At 32.1% G+C, this 20,204-nt stretch overlaps 1 protein-coding gene across 1 annotated transcript in view; it reads right to left on the reverse strand.

Annotated features, from left to right (window-relative positions):
- Window positions 1–20,204, reverse strand: part of LOC119631257 (division abnormally delayed protein) — a 116,256-nt gene that overhangs the window by 19,539 nt on the left and 76,513 nt on the right. Inside the window, exon 2 of the mRNA XM_038023306.1 lies at window positions 2,044–2,187. Within this exon, the coding sequence (XP_037879234.1) occupies window positions 2,044–2,187 (144 nt within the window). The remainder of the gene's footprint in view (window positions 1–2,043; window positions 2,188–20,204) is intronic.

The raw sequence follows: 20,204 nt of genomic DNA on the forward strand, positions 1-20,204 counted from the left end.
TATTGTACTACAGTATAGTGTATTTTGTACTGAAAATTATTGTACTATGCTAGAGTATAGTGTATATGCTGTATAATGTAATATTCCTTACTATACTGTATTATACTATACTATACTTACACCCATTCTTCACCAACATTCCAAAATTCATAAAATCGCTAAGAATAGTTCCCGAAAGAAAAGTTTTAATTTTTTTTACTCATTCGGCAGGCACTTTTGTATAGATTCACGTGATACATGTGACTATAGGTGACATTTTCTAGTTTGGCCGCACTAGAGGCTCAAATTTGCCCGTTATCCGTTAAATATAGCTCCCATAGGCAGAATTTGAATTTGTTTAGTTTGTTTTAAAGGTATTTTCATGCAGATTCATAAAGTGTCCGCAAAAATATTTCCCCTTTTTTAATATGGACGGAGTAGACTTTCAAATCCAACTATATATCATTGCAATTATTTAACATAGCTCTGTTAAGTCGTTAACAGAGTTCTATCAATAGAAATGGTAGGTATATTTGCTAGTTAACTTTAAATTTATCTTCACACCCATCCTATAGCAAACATTCGCAATATGAACGTATAGCCTATAAATTTGCAAGAGAATGTGGGAGTAACGCAAACTTGTCGAAGAACACGCCTACAACGCCCACACACTTATGCTACAAAAACTTTCATTCCCAAAATAGAAAAAATCAGCCGCGCCCAGTTCATATTATAGATGTGGAAATTTTGTCTTTTTAGTTTTTGTCTTTTTTAGGATAACGGTGATGGGTATAAAAGATTCGGTCACGACTGAGTACACTTTTCTTACTTGTTTTCTTACTTATTTTATTTGTTTTTTTCTACTTCGCGATAAACAGTATATTAATAAAGACGTTTTTAGCAAAGACACGGCCCTTTGAAATATAGGCTACCTTGGTGGTTAATAATTTTTTAATGATATATTACGCATATTAACATAAGTATGCGTGTAGGTGCAGGTTAAGATTGTTTAGAATCTCAATTTTTTTCTATCGACTTAACAGTGGCTTGGCGCCTTTTTGAATATATAATAGGAAAAGGGACGTCATTACCCCAATGATAACGTACTTTTCATGAAATTTAGTCCTCCTTCCCTATGAAAAGAATATTCGTCCTGTAGGGAGACTTAAGGTCCACATTTTGCGATAAGTTAATTTAAACAATGTTTAATAAGAAATGGCTGCGTTTCTTTGGTCGCAAATGGAATTTTTTCATTCAAATTTTGCCGAATACAGAACTGCAGGACTTGTTAGATTAAAAATTCCTGGCTTGAATGGCTCCGATGTTCTCAACCTTTAATATTTTTCGAAAAGAATTTTTTTTTTTTTTTTTACATATATATATTATATGCTTGATAAGCTTTTCAAAGAATTTATTTTTTCATCTCAAAAATAAAAAACGCATTTCTTATTGGGCGCTAAAGCGGTGTAAATTTGTAGCGGCGAAGCGGAATATTCATAGTCATAAAATTTTGCTGTGCATATGGTGCGATCAGCAAGGTGTAGAGTGTTACGAGCTGCTAAAAAATTGGAATGCGTTATCGGCTTAGAAAATATCGTCTATTTTGCCTATTGTATATTAAGGCAATCTGTATGAAAATATTATTCAAACGAGCACACTTGAGATTTCAGCATCGGCAAATGAACTCCTTTACAGAGTATTGCTAAGGTAGTGGGTACATGTCTTTGTAAATTGAATTCGCAGTTATCTTCACAGCCTTTAATGAATGTGTTTATGCTTATTCTTATCATGAGGTTAAAGCTACGTAATGTATCCTCACGACTGCACGAGTGATCGAGTAAAATCCCAGATAATAGGATGTGAAATAAGTTTCAGCTAATGTTTCAGTGTGTATGAGTAGAAATTTGAAGTATCTATCGAGAAAAACATAGCCGATCAACTTGATCGATATCCAAATGTTTTCACTTTGATTTAGTTTTATTTACGTGCAAAGAATGCGTTAAGTGAGTAAAAATGTTTAAGAATGAAACTTTAATTTTTCAAAAAACTTTTATTAAAACTTACATTGAAACCAATTGGCTGTTGATTCCAAGATACCACGTAAGCTTTTTGTGTGATGATGTAATAAACGCTCAAATTCGATTGTAGCTTTTTTCCGCAATTCAATTTCTGTTGCATTTGTGCAGCATAGACCGCCACAGATGGAACCTGTTAAGAGAAGAGAAAAATCAAATTTTAATTATAATAATTTCTAGATAAAAATCATAACGGCATCTTGTCCATATTTGCTTAATAAATATTTTAAAGACAAATTGTTTCCCAATTTGTTTGCATTGCTTGCTTCTTTTTTTTTTTTTGTTTTGCTTCAAAATAATTGTGTCAAGGTAAGGCAGCGATCTCTTTTTTGCATATGGTGTAAGTAAATTGTTCATTGCGTTTAACATAATTGATGCATAGATGCATTGGCATTTGGCATTTATCCAAAGGTAAAAATTTAATATGAATAAGATGGAGCGTTTTAGTTCCATTCGTTTAGGTTCCATATTGCCAAAAATGGAAAAAGAGAGAAAAAAACAAAATTGAATAACATGAAATAACATTGTCAACTTTTCGCCGCACCAGTTGACTGGTTTGAGTTCGAGTTGCAAGGTTATAAGCAGGTTTGGTTCTTCTTGTGAGTTTTAGTTAATTAATTTTGGTGCGACGCACGTTCGTTCATAACTAATGGAATACAAATAAATATATACATATATATATATATATATATATATATATATATATATATTTTTTTTTTTTTTTTAAATGTTAAATTAAATTATATTAAATTGGAATGATTGACTTTAATCATTCATCTATACATACAATCATCGATTACTAACTGTTATCAAGGAAATCGCATAGCAAAAATTCGTGCAAAATCGTAAATTTTAAACTGCAAAGGCAACTTGAGCTCAATTTAAATTTGAATGGATGAAAACATGGACATCCATCCAAGCTATATCGATTAAATAATAACAATTTAGAAAAGATTACATTGCTTACATTACTTGACAATGGTTTTTTCACTTTGCCAATCGGTTTCTTGCAATTGTCGTGTCCTATTGGAATACTTCGCTTGCAAACTCTCTTTATCCACTAAATAACTGAAAGGTTGCTGAAAACCGTAAACCTCATATCAAAGTTTAGCCAGATTGGGGGGGGAGAATTCAAGTGAGGAGCAATTTAGTATAGCTCCTATTTTTATTCAGCTCATGAATTATAGATATAAACTCAGCAACTTTGTTTCTATTCAAGAGATTTCGAAATGATTTTAAGAATTTGAAAACTGGGGAGATTTGAAAACCCTCAAACACTCGAACAGTGGCAGCAGTATTGGCTTAGAGGAGGCTTTATTTTGATGTCAATTCTTTCTAGGAGTAAATAAAAAAAATTCTTTTCCAACTATCACCCTATATATTATATGTAGTGTCTTCTTATATTTAATCATTCGTACCTTTCTTGCTACTGACTACGGCGTACATACTTTTGCAATTAATGTTTCGGAGGCCAATCAAAAGGATATAATATGAGGGCGCAGAGAATAGTTATGTTAATCAACTTACTAGAAAGGCAAGTTCGGACATCAATCATGCCTAGACATTGAAAGCATAAGGCCATACTTGACTATTTTCTTGGCCTTTAAGATTTGTTTCTTATTTATTTGTTTGTCCATTCAATGTTGGCCTTAATCCTCTCCATCGTTCTTGCAAGAGTTGTCGACTTTTGGGATTTTTCAATATACAATGATATACATATATAGAATATGTATGTATATAGGGCATCCTGCTTCAATGGACCTATGTGTGTAGTATCAGCATTTCATACTAACATACGTTTATATGATAGAGCGAGCATTCAGATTATTATATATGTAAGCATGATTGTGTGTTGATAATATTCTAGATATTGTTGGTATACGGCAACTAGGAGAAACCAATATGTGTACAAATTGCTGTATAATATAGAATGAGTGAGTATATGTTGTGTATTGTGTTTTTTCTGTTTTTTTTTTTTTTTTTTTTTTTGTTAGTTTAGTGTTCTTTTTTAGAGGGTTTTTAGGTTTCACTTATTTGTTATTTTTACTTACAAATTAGTGTTTTTGTCATGTCATGGTCGCATACTGTTTTACAGGGGTTGTTTGCAGAATGCATAACCCAGAATAGTGTTTAGCCAAAAAGTTTTCGCTTTTAATGTTTTCTAGATTTTCTCCTGGTCTCACAAAGGTTATGTTAGTTTACTATTGTTGCTATTATTACTATTATTATTATTATTATTATTATTATTATTCTTATTTTTTTATTAGCTATTAAAGCAGACATGAAGACGCTTTGCGTGAGTTTTGTAGCATTTTAACCTCGAACGACAAAGATTTTTGGGATAAATCCAATTTTCTTGTCCATTACTAACGAATTATTACATGAATATAGTTTTTTTTTTTTTTTTTTTTCTTTGTTGTTCTGTTCTTTTACTAAAGTATGCTTCGAAGTCGATTTAACTATGTTCAGACTTTTAAAGTAACTAACATTGAAACATGAAGCAAGTTTCCTTAACTGAAAAAAGCTAAGAAAAAAGGGTAACGAAAATTTCGATTTTTTCCTTAAGGCAGACAGCAGCCATTTTTATAAAGCTTTTACTTTTCTCATTATCCACCACATGTCCAAAATTGACGAGAAATCTTTACGATTTTCATATGTTCGGAAGACGTATTCACCAGTCGCGGTTGCCGTTAAAGGAAAGGTATACATAATTTCTACACTTGGCCCATTTTTTTTCTTTCACATTTAAATTTTATAAATTTTTCAAATCGTTTTTCTATACCTGCTTGGAAAGTCGCGCTCAATGTGTATGCTTTTCTATAATACTTAGTGGCCGGAAAATTTCTTTCGTCATTTTCTGTCATTTTTCAATATCTTTTGATCTCATGTTATATAAAAATAAATATATGTTATGCTATATATTGTGAAATTGTAAAATCGGTTTAAACAATTTTGATATTTTGAAAACTTATTCAGAGCAAACTGAAATCTAAAAATGTTCTGCTTCTAAAATGCTAGACCAAATATAATCAATAACGGTGTTCTGTTTTCTGTTATGAAACTAATTTGTTTTTTAAATGTTAATGCGAGTCTACTACGCAAGTATTATCAGTGTATAAGTGTTTATCTTATTTTAAATAAAAACTATTAATATCAACAACTGCATGAATAAATAGGCAAGGCAGGCCTAAATACGCTATAGATCATGTCATATATCGCGTATATATATATATATATATACGTATCATACCATGAACATGTAGAGTTTCATGCAATTGTGTAAAGTGTGTATACGCGAGCGTTTCTTCATTCCACCTAGAATGTTCACACAATAAAAGCTTCAAAAATCCTTATATTGTATTTTTTTTTTTTTTTTTTTAATTACACCTCAAGGACTAAAAAGTGGGAAAAGCATTCCTTTGCTATATTACGCATTTGTTGTTGTTGTATTGCCTGTCAATCAATTCGAATAACTTTTCTTAAATTGCGTGTAATCGAGCTTATGGAGAGGCAAGTTTCCGACATCGGTAGACTTTCATCATATCAATAGCAAAGAGGTAAAGAAAAACGGTCAAGTGCATCTAACTAAATTGATCCGGAATTTCACACTGCTGGTATTAAAACGTTTACATACGGGAGTTAATATCGCAGTACAAATTATAGATTGTGTACAAAACAGTATAGAAAAGGCGAAGGTAATCAGTTATAGTAAGTTTTTGCCTAATAACTTGCACCGAGCTCTTCTTCTACGCTTCAAAATGAGTTTTTGATTAATTTTGGAATTTTGGAGAAAAATAAATCTTTATGCAAAATTTACACAACTTGCCCGATTTACATACGTATATATCAGACTTTCATATATGCAATTGTTAATATTAAGGTTAATATATTAATATTATGTGCAGAAAAAACAAATAATAAATTTGAACGCATATCGATTGTTGTGAGTCATGTTAACGCGTAAAATAATTGCAACAACAAAATGTTTAATAACAACCAGAGCATGGAATGTATTGCAAATATGGAAGAGAATTTACCACAAATGCCGTGTATATGGCAACCTTTTATCATTTACCCGCATTGAATAAATTGAAAAACTAAAGTAAATGTTTTACTTAGCCAATGGTTAAGTCATTCGCCCTTTAAGTCAATATATTATTTACACGTGACTACAGGGTTTAATTCAACAACTCTCGGTGCCCAAACGCATTTTAACGCATAGGTTAAAATGGCGGATGGCGGATGGCGGATGGCGGATGGCGGACGGCGTTATGTTAAGTAAATTTTAAGTCCGCTTAGTTAAATGCGGACTTCTTTGTCACATTTTATTGTAGGCAGTCCGGAAATTTCTTGCGGTTTATATAAGGAATGAATTAAGTTTTTCTGCAAAACTTCCGAACCGTTATGTGTCCGATCAGCTTCAATCGAAATCTTTGCTTGGTCATCATCAATGCTATTTGCTCGAGCAGAATATGGTAAAACTTTTACTGAAAGTTTTCGCGAGTGCGGTCTGCTGCAACATTAGTACGATACACAGCACTTAGCTCTCTATGTGCTTCTCTATGAGCTCTTTTATCATTTTAGGTATAAAAAAGAGAAACGTAGACATATTTGCTTACTAAGGTCTTCCTCATCTTACTTACATCACGTACCACGACTGTGACACAACCTATCATTTTTCAAGTTTCTTACAAAACAAACATAAACTTGCTCTATATCTATGTATTTCCGCTTCACCGTAATTATCTGTTCAGCTAACTGTGAACATTTATTTTAATCTGGTGTCGGGAAAAAACCGCAGAAAATTTTCGGACTATATATATATATATTTTTTTTTTAATATATACTTTTATTAATTTTGCTATAATTTTTTTCTTCTCATTAAGTTCAATTCATTATTTTTATTTTTATTATATTTATTTTAATTTGCTCATGTTCATTTCATTATTACTTCTATTTTTAAATGCTTTTCTTTTTTGATTGATATTTTCTTCATTTTCTTATTTAATTAGTGTTTTCATTAATATTTTTTTACTAGTATTTTTCCCATTTTTTTTTTTTGTTTTTTAATTTTTTTTTTTAATGCCCTACATCATTTCTGGTACAAGAACTTGAGACAGACTCTCACAATCAACTTCTGTATCGATTGCTTAAGCTTGTCTGTCCGTCTAACTTTCAAATCACAATGTTCAGTTTATAGGTCGCAACTTTGCTGGTATTTGGATGAAATTCGTTACACTGACGAGTCCACGGATCAACGATATTTAAACCGGTTAAGCTGGGGCCGTTTCTTCGATAACTTCTCATATAATGCCTTATTTTAAAAATTCATTTGTCATTTTAATAATGCTTCGAGGTGTTTTGATTTCATTGCTTCACCTTTTAATATAATTGTGTGACTTGCAATATTTTAAGTTTTATTTATATATATTATTTTCTCATTGGTATAAGTATTTATAAAATAATTCAAATAAATTCTGATCATTTTTCGGTAACTTTATTATTTTGATTATTTTGGGGCGACTTTGCAAGAAGTGAAAGTTTTTTTTTTTTTCGAGTTTATCGAAAACAAAAAATCACGCGAACTTCAGCTGGGGCGTTGAGAATTATCAGGATTAGAGTGATTGGGCCAATGAATTGAAAAACGGGAGGTATCTCATTAATTCTACATTATATTGTCAATAGATGTAAATAAATAGCATGTGTAACGAAAGTTTGAGAAATGAGAGAATAACAAAATTTTAGAGTGATTTCGATGGCACACATTCATATAAATAAATACACAGTTGCAAACATTTTTCAAGTGCCAAAAGAAATACAACAAATTTAATATATATGTTAAACCCCATCCGTAAATAGTTTTGTCATGTTTTAAGTGTCTCGTGTATGAAAATTTTCCTTTTTAGAATGCATTCTGTTTGATATAAAAGAAATCCATTTACGAGCGTGTGCATGAGAAAGAAAAGAAATCTTTTTCATAGAAATTTCAAAAAATTATTAAAAAGTTTGAAGGTTTTGGAAAAGTTAAAATGCCGTCAGAGTTGGGTGACTTAAAACTTATGCTCTGTGTGACATACTTTTTGAAATTGTGGCATAATTTATGCACATACAATTATTTATATGCATCTATATTAAGAAGATATTGCATTCTATTTAAGTGCTATAAAAACTTTTTGTAGTATACTTTATGGATTTAATAAAATACAATTATTCGTAAACTATTTTATGGATGATTGACATGGAAAATATGAAAAATTATTTCATATTTTGTAAGAACATTAGAATCCCCTATTATATAAGTCTGATATAATCTAAGAATCGACAAAAAAAGATAATCAGATATTCGACGGAATAAATCGCAACATATAACGTAATATTGTTAAATTAGCATTTTTCAGCTAAAGTGATGATGACGGAAATTTGTATTAGCCTTAGTATTAGTAGTAGTAGTAGTAATAGTCGCCGTATTTCGTCCGATATGATATCTTTTAAAAAAAGTTATCATCTCTAGTCAGCGTTTGTTTTCATTTTTTGTTTCTGTTTTAATCTGTTTTCTTGGTAAGTAAATGTCATTTGAATCACCGATTAATGTAATTTATAATAAAAATTAAAGTTTAAGACTTGGACGGTGGTGGAGAAGAAAAAGTTTGCTTAATGACAGTGAAAAATTGGTTTTATATTTGTGGTAATGAATCGTTGACGTCAGTCAATGTCAATCGCCTTTAATATGGATGGCAATTAGTGGTTAATTGCACTAATTGATAATAAACAATTGGTGAAAGCTAACGTCATCGAATAGTCAAATGAAAATAATAACAATTATGAGCGAGAGGCAACACTAAATAACTGTCAGTTACAAGTCGCGATAGTAAGTGGTTACCGGAAGCTAACCAATTGCAAAATTCAAGTAAAATTTCTTGTAAGTACGCACGGAACGAGAATTTTCAATCCATCAATGGCTAGTTAACCAACGTCAGATGGCTTTTGAAACTTTATGCTTAAATATCTTTTACTGCAGCGACTTGCAAACAAATTTACAAAAATCTCTGTTGATATGCACTCATCGAGAGACTCGAAACGCGATACTACTTTGGAAAAGTCTAAAAGTCTAATCTCGACGCTCGGCTTTGGCTTTTCAATCTGCGATAACTTTGACATTTGATTGTGAACTTGTTTGTGAGATGTGTTTAGGCAATGGTCAGGGATTGTTAATAAATTCTTATTTATAAAATAATAATAAGTAATAAGTTTTTGTAAAATTTTATATTGAAGATTAAGCCGATTGTTTCAATAAGCGACGTAGGGTGTATGTAAAGTCTGTACGGATGCTTGCAACTGGCGCTTAGTGGACTAATCTATTATTATACGAAATGATTCATTTGCATCTGTCCGTCTGTCTGTGATGCTTGACCCATAGTTTTTTTGTTTAATAATTTTTTTATGAACAAAACTTGATAAGCTTTGGCTCAAATATTGTTTCTATTATAAATGAATAGCAACGGCCTTAAGCAACAAGCTACATTTTCGAATATTTCTAAATGAAAATTGCCCGAAAATAGTGATTTAAAATACAAACGTACATTTGTACTATATAGATAGGTCTAGTTTTTGGACATCTCTTCATATTGCCCGATTCTTACGCAAGGTAATCCTTTGCATTTTTGCTACTTTATAACGAAAATAATTTTGTAGGATATTTAATGCTTGGCCTTCCCCGATTATCACGTTTGAAAGAGTTTTTTAAATAAACGCGTGAAAGGAAAGAAATATTACAAGTAGCATCGCTTATTTAACCAGAAAATCGTGTAACAAACGTTAAATCGCGTGACCCTTATCTATCATCTTAAACTTATGTTTAACTCCATATCTATGACTAGTCATAAATGATTGGCGGCCTGTTTCTTTTTGTTCGCACTTTTTTTTTTTTTTTTTGTTTTTTGTTGTACTTAAATCGTCTGAGGAGGGATGAAAACACACATCTTGACTTTCAGTTAGACAAAGGTCGACAAGGAAAGAGTGCCTGTCATTCAATTCAGAGTCGGTTTAAGCATAGCTGATTACTCGTCTGCTGTTGGCAGTGTCATGATTGCAAAAGTTAGTGTAGAAAGCTTAACTTTCATGAAAATAGTTTTTGCATTCAAGCACAGTTTGATATCGAAGAAGAGAGGCAAGAAAAAGTTCACTAATCATATATGTTAAGTTTTACACGATTGTATTGAAAAGAAAAAAAAAAAAAAGAAAAAGAGTCTAATAAGTTGAATTTAATAATTTTTGATTTTTTTTTTTGTCTGGCATATTTCTAATATTGAAGATTGTGACACATGTTTAGAAAATTTCAAATACGAGATTAGAGACGACAACAGGCAGGGTATGCGAAAGCAGTTGTTTCGTGAAAGCTCGATATATTTCGTGTACTAATCGAATGTAGTTTAGTGACTTGTTGTTCTTTCATTTTTTTTTACATTTCTTTATTTTCGATGTGTGTGTGTATGTGTGTGTTAGGAAGCTTATTTGCAAGTTCATGCTTGTATGTCGCCATGTCCATGCATGCATGCTTGCTAAAATCAAGTATGTGATCAATTATTTTCAATTTATTGCAATTCGCAATATTTTATCGTCTTGCTTATCCAATGATGTAAAAAATGCAAACGAACAAAATACAATATTTTATGTTTTTGCATATGTACGTATATGTAGCGTAACTGCTTTCATAAGAAATTCTTGTTTGTTAGAAAACTCTCGTTTAATGATAAACGCAAATTTCATATATTAAGCAAAAGAAGAAGAAGAGTAAGAGGACGGAAAAAAGGATGAAATATTTATATTGAGAGAAAAATGTCATTGAAGCTACGAGAACTCACATGCATATGATGTTGACAGACAGATATAAAAATACACATATGCGCATACATATATGAACGTTGAGCATTGAAAGAGATGCAAATAATATGAATAGCAACAACATATGACTTGACAAATTAAATGAATGAATGAATGAATATGTGCTACATAATGGCTATAAATGAAGTTAAATGAAAAGTTGAATTCCTTTCTTTCTTTCTTTTTATCATTCTTTTTATCATTCTTTTTATTTCAAAGTAACAAATTATTAATTGCCAGCTGGTGTTCAATCATTTTCTCACAGTAAGAATGTAAAATGTATTGTACTTAAAAAAGAACTTCACCACGTTCGCTGTCAAGACGACAGTTCATTGCCGTATCTCTATAGCGTTTGCTGCTGTCATTTTTCGTTTAATTGAACGAATTTTTTCATTTGAAGAAATTAATCTAAAACGTACTTGCATTGCAGTAAAATGAAACTCTTACTAAATCGCTTTGTGCTCGTAACAAAAAACAAAGGGACGATTTTTTGCCAAAGTATCACTCACGACAGACTATTCATTCAATGCACAGTTATTCAAAGTAGTATAAATGAGAAATAAAGTATTGCGTACTAAAATGGTTTCATTACTTCGTAAAGTGGTTACTCTGCGCATTATACAGCGTATACAGCCATGGACCCAAATATAGCTTGTTAGCTTGAATAACAAAAAACATGTTTTAAAATGTTTTTGAAAAATAATGAATGGATACCGATTAAATTCAATATTTTGAATTTTTTTTTTTTTTTTGTTAATAAATCTTCAAACAAGTGTTTTTTTTTTTCCCAGAGCAAGAGATCATATTAATTTAGCTATGAACGTTTGGTCGATCAAAAATTAACAATTAAGAAAACGAGAAATTTCTTGTATATACATATATATGTACATCTATATATATTTTTTAAGTATTTTTGTGGAGACTTTAAAGTTTCATAGAGATCTGCTCCGCTTAGCGATTACCTGAGGAAGCATTAGCAATTAACAAAATGGTCTGTTATTACTATACATTTGCTTCAGGCAGGAATCCTTCAAAGCTAAGTTCAGTTTAGTGGATGTATCAGCTTAAGGCTACTATCAAAGAAGTAGAATCTCTTCAGGCAGGTTTGTAATAATGAAAGAAATTAGCGAAAAGAGACAAGGAGAGGTCTTTATTGCATTGGCAGGGTCATGGGTGGGAACCATGTATTTCAAAGCTTGAATTGTCATTTAAAGACTACATAATGAAAAACAATATTTCATTAGACTGTCATTTCACAGGACGTAGAATACTTTTCTTATATTATTTTGAATTACAATAAAATGTTATGCTAATGAATTTCTCATAGCAGTATGAAAACAATATTTGCTGCCTTTGAAAAATAATGCATTTTAACAAAACGTTGTTTGCAAATATCTTTCTCCGAGATATGACAAAGATAAGTTCAAGAAACTATTGCTCACTATATTTTGTTTGGAAATATTACTTAATAGTTCCCAGAAATATGGAACCTATATACAGTTGGTAATGTCCTGTGAAGTCATTACATAACACATATAAAATATATTTTCTTAAGGAGGGACTTCGATGCAGAGCAATTTACTGCATACAACATGAAAAAGACGCCGGTTCAGGCGCTGGGAATAGGAAGAACTTTTCTATGTGCGCCACTGTTTACATTTTAAGCCTATTATTATTATTATTATTTTAATTTTAGATTAATGAATTGAATTCTTAGACTAAAAAAAGAGACATTGAGCACTAGCAACACAGGCTCATTTTTTTTTTTTTTTTTTTTTTTTTTTTTTTTTTTTAAGCCTAAACAGGAATAAATCGATGATTTGTCACGAAACGTTATTCTTGCAAAAGCACTTCTTGACTGCAAATAATTTATTTTTTTCGATTTTTGGACTCTTTAAATAGTCGGTTATTAGCAGAATTGTAAGATGTTGCAGGCATGACACGATGATGCTTGTTTGTTTTCCTCGTGCCTCATTTTACCAAAGACTTCTGGCAAATAAATGGCTGTGCGCTATTCATAATTGATCACTTTGTATTCCTCTCAAGGCATTGTGGCTGCATCATGCGACCATTGTTCTGTACGTGATTCGAACACGAACAATTTTTGTTGCATTCGGTTCATCTCGCATACCCGATTGTTGTTTATTTTCTAGCTCATGTACATAAATCCATCATTCGTCACCTCTTGCGATCCTTTACGCATTTCTTAAGCATTTGTTTGTACCACACGATGCGAGCGTCTTTTAGTGATTTTCTCAAATTATGTGGCGTCCAAACAGATCAGAAAAATCTTTTATCCATGTTGGTGGCACATTTCGATCCTATAATCCTATCTTATAGCAATATTGATATCTGGTACTACCACCGATTTGGGACGACCTTCACAACAACTTTGCGATTATGATTAATCTCATTTTACTATCGTTTCACAGTTCGCATACTAGCTGGCTCCTAGGTTTCGATTCCTCTTGAAGTGGCACCGCAAGTTGCCCTAAACTCTCCATAGATAAAAGCTTTACACTTTAGTCGACTCTCAGGTAAATTTATTTATTATTTTTGAATATCGAATGTCAAATCAGTGTTAATGTTAAATGAGAAGCGACATGCATTATTTAGACTTTGCTTCGTTTGCTAGATCTATAACGAACTACTTGAATGGAAGGCTTTACGCTAAACTAAGCTAAAATGCACACAATAGAAGCTGCGTACGCATGACAGCTCATAATACGTTCAACGCATGGGCATAGCAATTAACAAACGATAGTTGATATAGATGTGTGCCTGTATATGTGTTCTTGTCTATTAATGTATAATATATTTATTTTTATACCCCACCATCGAAGGATGGGGGCTTTATGCCTTTTGTGAAAGCGTTTGCAACGCTCAGAAAGAAACTTCCGGGCCCCACAAAATACTTACATTCCTAATCAGCATCAAATTGAAAGTTCTTATGCAGATTGGTCAAAGGACACGCCTACAATCCCACGTCAACTGAGCGAACATCTCGGTTTGTCAAGTGGAATAAAAAAATTGTTTTTTGTTCACTACTCATAAACTGCAGTAATAATAAAATAAACAAAATTTTAAACGTACTTTTTAGAGGCGATGCTGTAGTATCTCCAATAAAAAATGGGAAAGATGAGCCCCGCTTACCCAATTTTGTAGTGGGTCCTAATTTCGTTTTATTGTTTTTCAAAGCTTTTACTATATAACGCGGAAGCAAGCTTTAAATCCCCTTGCAGTGTATAAATTTCAGTCCAGTCCAGTTTTAAATTCGAAATGCACCTAACCATGTCCGTCCGTTTAACTGTCTGTCTGTAAAGTATAGCATCTCGTTCGCAAAAATCAAGAAATCAATTTGAAAATTACCCACACTGGCCAATACACGGGCGTGCAAAGCCCACGCGCCCATGCAATAAATATTGTGAACATCCTTTCTTTTCGTATTAGTTGCTTATTACTCATAATATTCAATACGCACAACACGACATACATTTCCACTTTTATTCGGAGAGTATGAAAATTTCTCTTTAGCATTACGATGATGGGTATAAAGGAGTCGACCGCGACCGAATGTACCTTTCTGTTTTATATCAACGCAGGACAAGGAAGCCCGTCTTAAGTTTGTGAAATGTTTGTAAAGAGTTTAGAGAAGCGCATAAGAGAAGCTATATTAGAATAGAAGAAAGAAAAGGTTTTACATCTGTGCGTTAATCTTTTTCAAATACAGGCTTGAATTTATTTATTTATTTTTTTTACTTTGACTAATTGTACCTAAAATCAAAACTCAACTCAAAGGTCAGATATTTTCTCTTTCAAGTGTTCAGGTATCAGATATGTTAGACTTACATCCAGCTATGTTATGGCAATTGCATACATTTGGGCGCATATTATCGAAATTATAAAGCTTCATATTTTTACATATATTTTCCATATATATATATATATATAAAAGAAAAGAAGTAAACATCAGCCACGCAGAGAGTAGGAAATGTTTCGCTGTAAGCTATTTGTAATTTTATTATTTATTCATTTTTTTTTTTATGTTTGCTTTAAAGAATTGTAATTAATTTGAAATTTGTACGCGTGCAAGTGAATGAGTGCGCCATGCATAAGTGTAGAAGTGCCCATTATCGAGTTTATACATAATCGGACAAGAGTACATGACGATAATGTTTTCATTAATTTGATATTATTTTATATATTTGTGAGCTTCTCGCTCAGTCGCTTTCTGATTATATTGTAATTTGGTTGCTAATGGCCATGTTGTCCATGTTACTGGCCAGTGTCAGTTAATTGCGTGTTAAATGTCAATTTCGCTGTTAAATCGCAACAACATGTTCTTTATTATTGTGTTTTCTGATAATTTAATGAGCAGAATAATTTTTATTAAAACATTTTCTGCTTTTTTTATTTTGCCTTTTTTGTTCTGTTCTTATTTTAATTTTAATAATATATTATATATATATATATATATATATATATATTATATATATAATAAATGGAAGCTATAAGTATTTCGTGTGAGTGCATCCTTCCATTCTCTATCCATTTTCATTAACCCAATAACCTGTATTTTCGATATATATAAATATAATGAGTAGCTACGCAGGCTCTTATATATATGTACCTTTGGCCGCCATTGGTTATCACAAAGCAAAGACTTTGTTATCATAAATTTTCCATTGTATTGACACACAAGTGTCGCTATTAATTATTGTCACTAAGCGCAAACTGATGCTTGTACGAACACGTATATACACACATATAGACATGTCTATATAGTTATGTAACAAATCATTCTCTCTCCTCACTCACTCGAAGTCTCATTGATCATATGGTGTGTATCGGTTTGCGCGTGTATCTATGTGTGTGTATGTATATATATATATATATATATATATATATATATATGCGTGTGTGTTGAGTCAGTAGTAGTATATCAATAAATTTTACAAGTGACATTTTTGACACGCACTTCATACGGTACTAAGTGCCTTCAAAGCAATATAGGTTTATGTGGTTGTGTGTATGGTCCTGTATATATATAATATATATATATATATATTCTTGTCTGTCCGCATTGTTGTTGGTAGCAGGCATCAGTAACATGTGTTTCTCACTCTTTCGCGATATTTATTTGTTTATGTTTGTGTTTTTTTTTTTTTTTTGACGCACACACACATACACACACTATATATACACAAAATAAGATTTATAATGCTGCTGACAAATAATTTTGTATGTTGTTAACTGTTAAATAAATTTTCAGTATTTTTTTGTTGCTTTTTTTTGCTTTTTCTTGTTTTTTTTTTTGTTTTGCATTTATGCGCACTGCGTGCACACTTAGGTATACGTGCATATGTATATGTATTTGACATATGAAACATTGTTAAAAATGACATAATTTTGTTTAAATGAAGCTTAAAAAGCCTTTACCATTCGCTCTTATGCATAAATGAATGCCTGAACACATTCACATGTGTTTACATATTGCCTGCACATATGTATGCACATGCACGTTGAGTGCATGTGTGATAAAACATGTGCGCGTATAACAAATCGTTATCCGTTACAAATTATCGCCATAACTCTTACGCACCATATGCATGCTTACGAGCGCGAATAAACGGGAGTTATTAACAATTAGGTTAAAGTTATAAAATAATAAAAATTTCATATGCCAAAAGGTACTAAAGTATATACGAAATGTCATCTAACGCGTTTTTTAAAAAAAAAAGAGAAAAAAGTCTATTTTAAATTAATTTTATGAACAGAGGATGCGTTTGTCATATGTCCGTTATTCTACTGTTATACAAAACAAAACGGTTTAGTCGAGTTTTTCTTATGAGATCATGAGGCATTTCATGCCTTCATGATACATCCCCCAATACTCGAATACTTCGTCGTTCTGTTAAGCGAGACCAGAGTTCGCTTTAGAGATGGCCTTAAAGTATTTAAGAGTTTTTTTCTTTGATTACAAGTAAACCTTGAACAATTCTTATAAGGAATACATCCTTTAGGATCAATTGTCTGACTTCCAGCAAGACTGTTACCATTTGATCAATGACTCTGATTAAAGCGAATTTGCGACAGTTAGACCGAATCCATTTGGATAAACAAAACGCACTCAAAACGCACTGATTTAACTTACGTTATAAAGGTTTTACTTTATCATTCGCTTTCAAAATATAAAATCTAACGATCTACTACTTTTTCTTCATAGCCTCCGTATACATAATTTTTCAAAAATAGAAATTAATTTTATGTATTTTAATCACTTCATTATTTCTTTACACATTCCGGTTATCTATTAGTACTCACCGACCATGATAACAGTGGTTTATGTATATGCCTACTTCACTGCGGTTAGCGATAGAAGACGATAAGAATCTCAATTTCTCTTCTCATCTATGTCGGACATTTGGTATTTCTAACCTTGCTTCCGAAGTCCGGCAAATCGTTGACTTCAAAAAAAAAAAAAAAAAAAACTGCTCTTTGTTTGCATTTTCATTCATCTTCTTTTGTACGCTTACTGTACCTATCTGTCGGTATCAACTAATTTACGTTCTATCTATCACAACTTATCCTATATTTACTATGCATACTATGTTTAGCTTATACTTAACCTTAACTCTGGGAACAAAATGAGGGGCAATTTTGTTTCCTCCGGATGGTTCATTCAAAATTCGCTTTAGTCATCACTTTTGTTTCTTCACTTCATTTTGAAAAGGACAAATCAAATTTCTCACTTTCTCTCTGACATTTATTTCGAAAAGCTTACAAAGGCTAATGGGTAGCATATATCGCATAATCGAAATTTAGACGTAGAGTGGACAAATTCATTTTGCAAATTTTTAGCAATACGAGGGGACACTAAACACAAGAAATCTCTTTAGTAGTTCCAAGCCGATATTTGACTAGGGGTATATTCGTATTGGCTGACAGGTAAAACTCATTAAATAGTGTTTTCACTAATTGAAAATAATGAGGTTTTAGGTAAGTTATTATTAGTGCGTGAACTTTTAGACAATGCTGTAGCCATCTCTGGAGTGCAAAAGATAAGCTAGGACCAAAAAAACCGCGCAGAAGTCGCTCAAAAATCAAAATGATGTTAATCGTTTTCCCCGATTATCGTGGTGTTGTGAACGTTGGCCCAAATTGTTTACAACGGATATTAGGTGAGTCTTATGCGTCGTTCACGTGAAGCTATTCGCAAAAAGACGCCGGTATTGTGGAAATACAACTCTTGATCTTAGCATCACGATAATGCGGTATCTCCCAGTGCATTGCTGATTCAAGACAATTCGGTTAGAACTTCAGTCCATATCGTTTCTCAAACATCGTGTTGACTTCGGGCTATTTCCTAAACTTAAAAGACCACACCAGGGTCCCCGATCGAAGTGATACAAGCAGAATCACAGAAAGTTTTGAAGGCCAATCCGAAAGTCGACTTTAGCAGCTGTCTCGAGGATTGGAAAAAACGTTGCCATAAATGTGTAGTGTTTGAGGGAGATTAGTTTGCAGGCGACGAAATATGTTAGGAACAATAAATAAATTTAATGCCGATACAACGAAATTGGTCTTAGTTTTTACTGACAGTATATATGATCGAATCTGCACAAAAAAAGTTTAGGGGAAGGTTTTTTCTTCAAATTTAAGGTTCTAAGCTTTGGGACATTGTTCATCACGTTTATCGATCATATTTTTGTTTCGGTTTCTGATATTAGTACCGGCTAATTCCTGCAGGCTATAGAAGCCCGCACACCTCATAAGATATACTTAATGTTCATTTTTGTCGTGTTTAGTAGATCTAATCAATTGACAAATCCGTACCGGATTAGTCATTTTCAAAATTCTCATCAAAGACTATTGGACTATACGAAAGTTGCTTACAAAGCAACAGCATATAGATAGGATACGCGCTATACGTGCAAATGTGTACTTACGAAAAAGCCAAAATACACGTGGGTATCAAATATATGAGAAATAAATTATAAAATTTAACATTTTCAACTCTTCAGAGATCTTATTTGATTTTTACATTGTTCTCCTACTTTTCCGAACATTTGTGAAAATTACACGTCTTCGTGCCACGGACGTTATGTAACAGTTGTAGGCCAGTAAGCCATTGTTATGCGATTTCTTTAAAAGTCCTTGCTGGCATATAAGTAAGAATTGGGAAAACAAGAGACAATCATTTCAATGTTGCGCACGTCGCCAACTCGGATCATGCCTGTGAATGCAACCAATGACCATAATCTGTTACATGTTTGTAGGATATATAAATACGCATTGATCGCCACCATAAAAGATCTACCTCTCTATATGTTAACATTCATCTTCGAGTCTTAGGACTTTTTGTAGAGAAGCACAGTGGATCTTAGTTTTTCTTTACTATCATCTCCGAGTTAGGCATAAAGATTATCTTATAGTAGCTTTATATATTCATTTACAATTAGCTCATTTCAATGTTTCAGTGTTCGATACGCGGTCCAATGTTGCCACCACTAGAAAAAAAAAAAAAAAAGATAAATAAAACAGACGAACAGAGAGATAGGCAAACCTAAGTTTATTCAGAAGCTTGTGCTGATCAAGAATGCAAGCACACTTCATGGGTTATTAAAAAAATAGGTCGAATGAAACGTCTAGAGACTTTAATACGCTACAAATCGAGGTAATCGAGTTAAGCTGTTTTTTGTGTTACACAGAACATGTACAACTGTGGGCAACGCCCGATATGTCAAAAGTAAGGTTAAATTTTTTTAGAATACTGCACTGCATAACCAATTGTAAGAGTCATAACAATAAATTTAAAGTCAATTTATATTAAAGCAATCGAAAAACAAAAACCTCTTATTTCTTGTTTTTTGTACAATTTTTCGAGAAACTTGCTGTCAGAGAGTTATTCTATAAAAGGATAAATCTTCCTTTTACATTAGGTTGCATTTTGAAATAATAAATTAACAAAAAGTGTAAGGCATAACATAAAAATAATGTTTGAGAGTTGTTGTTGTTCTTATTGTTATTGTAAAGCGCCTATATTAAACAAATGCAGACATAAAATCATGTTTGGCGCTTTGTAATAGTGTGTGAACTGAGATCAATTACGATTTCCCATTAAATTATCGGTTTTATTTTTTGCAGATATTTGTTGTGTTTGTGTGCGTGCGCTTGCGTGCATGGCGTTGTGTGTGAGCCTTTATGAACATGTTCACTTATTGCCAAATACGGCAACTCGTGGAGTTTATTTTCTTATTATTTTTTTCA

This window comes from Glossina fuscipes, unplaced genomic scaffold (assembly GCF_014805625.2).
Source record: "Glossina fuscipes isolate IAEA_lab_2018 unplaced genomic scaffold, Yale_Gfus_2 1, whole genome shotgun sequence".
In the NCBI taxonomy this organism is placed as follows: domain Eukaryota; kingdom Metazoa; phylum Arthropoda; class Insecta; order Diptera; family Glossinidae; genus Glossina; species Glossina fuscipes.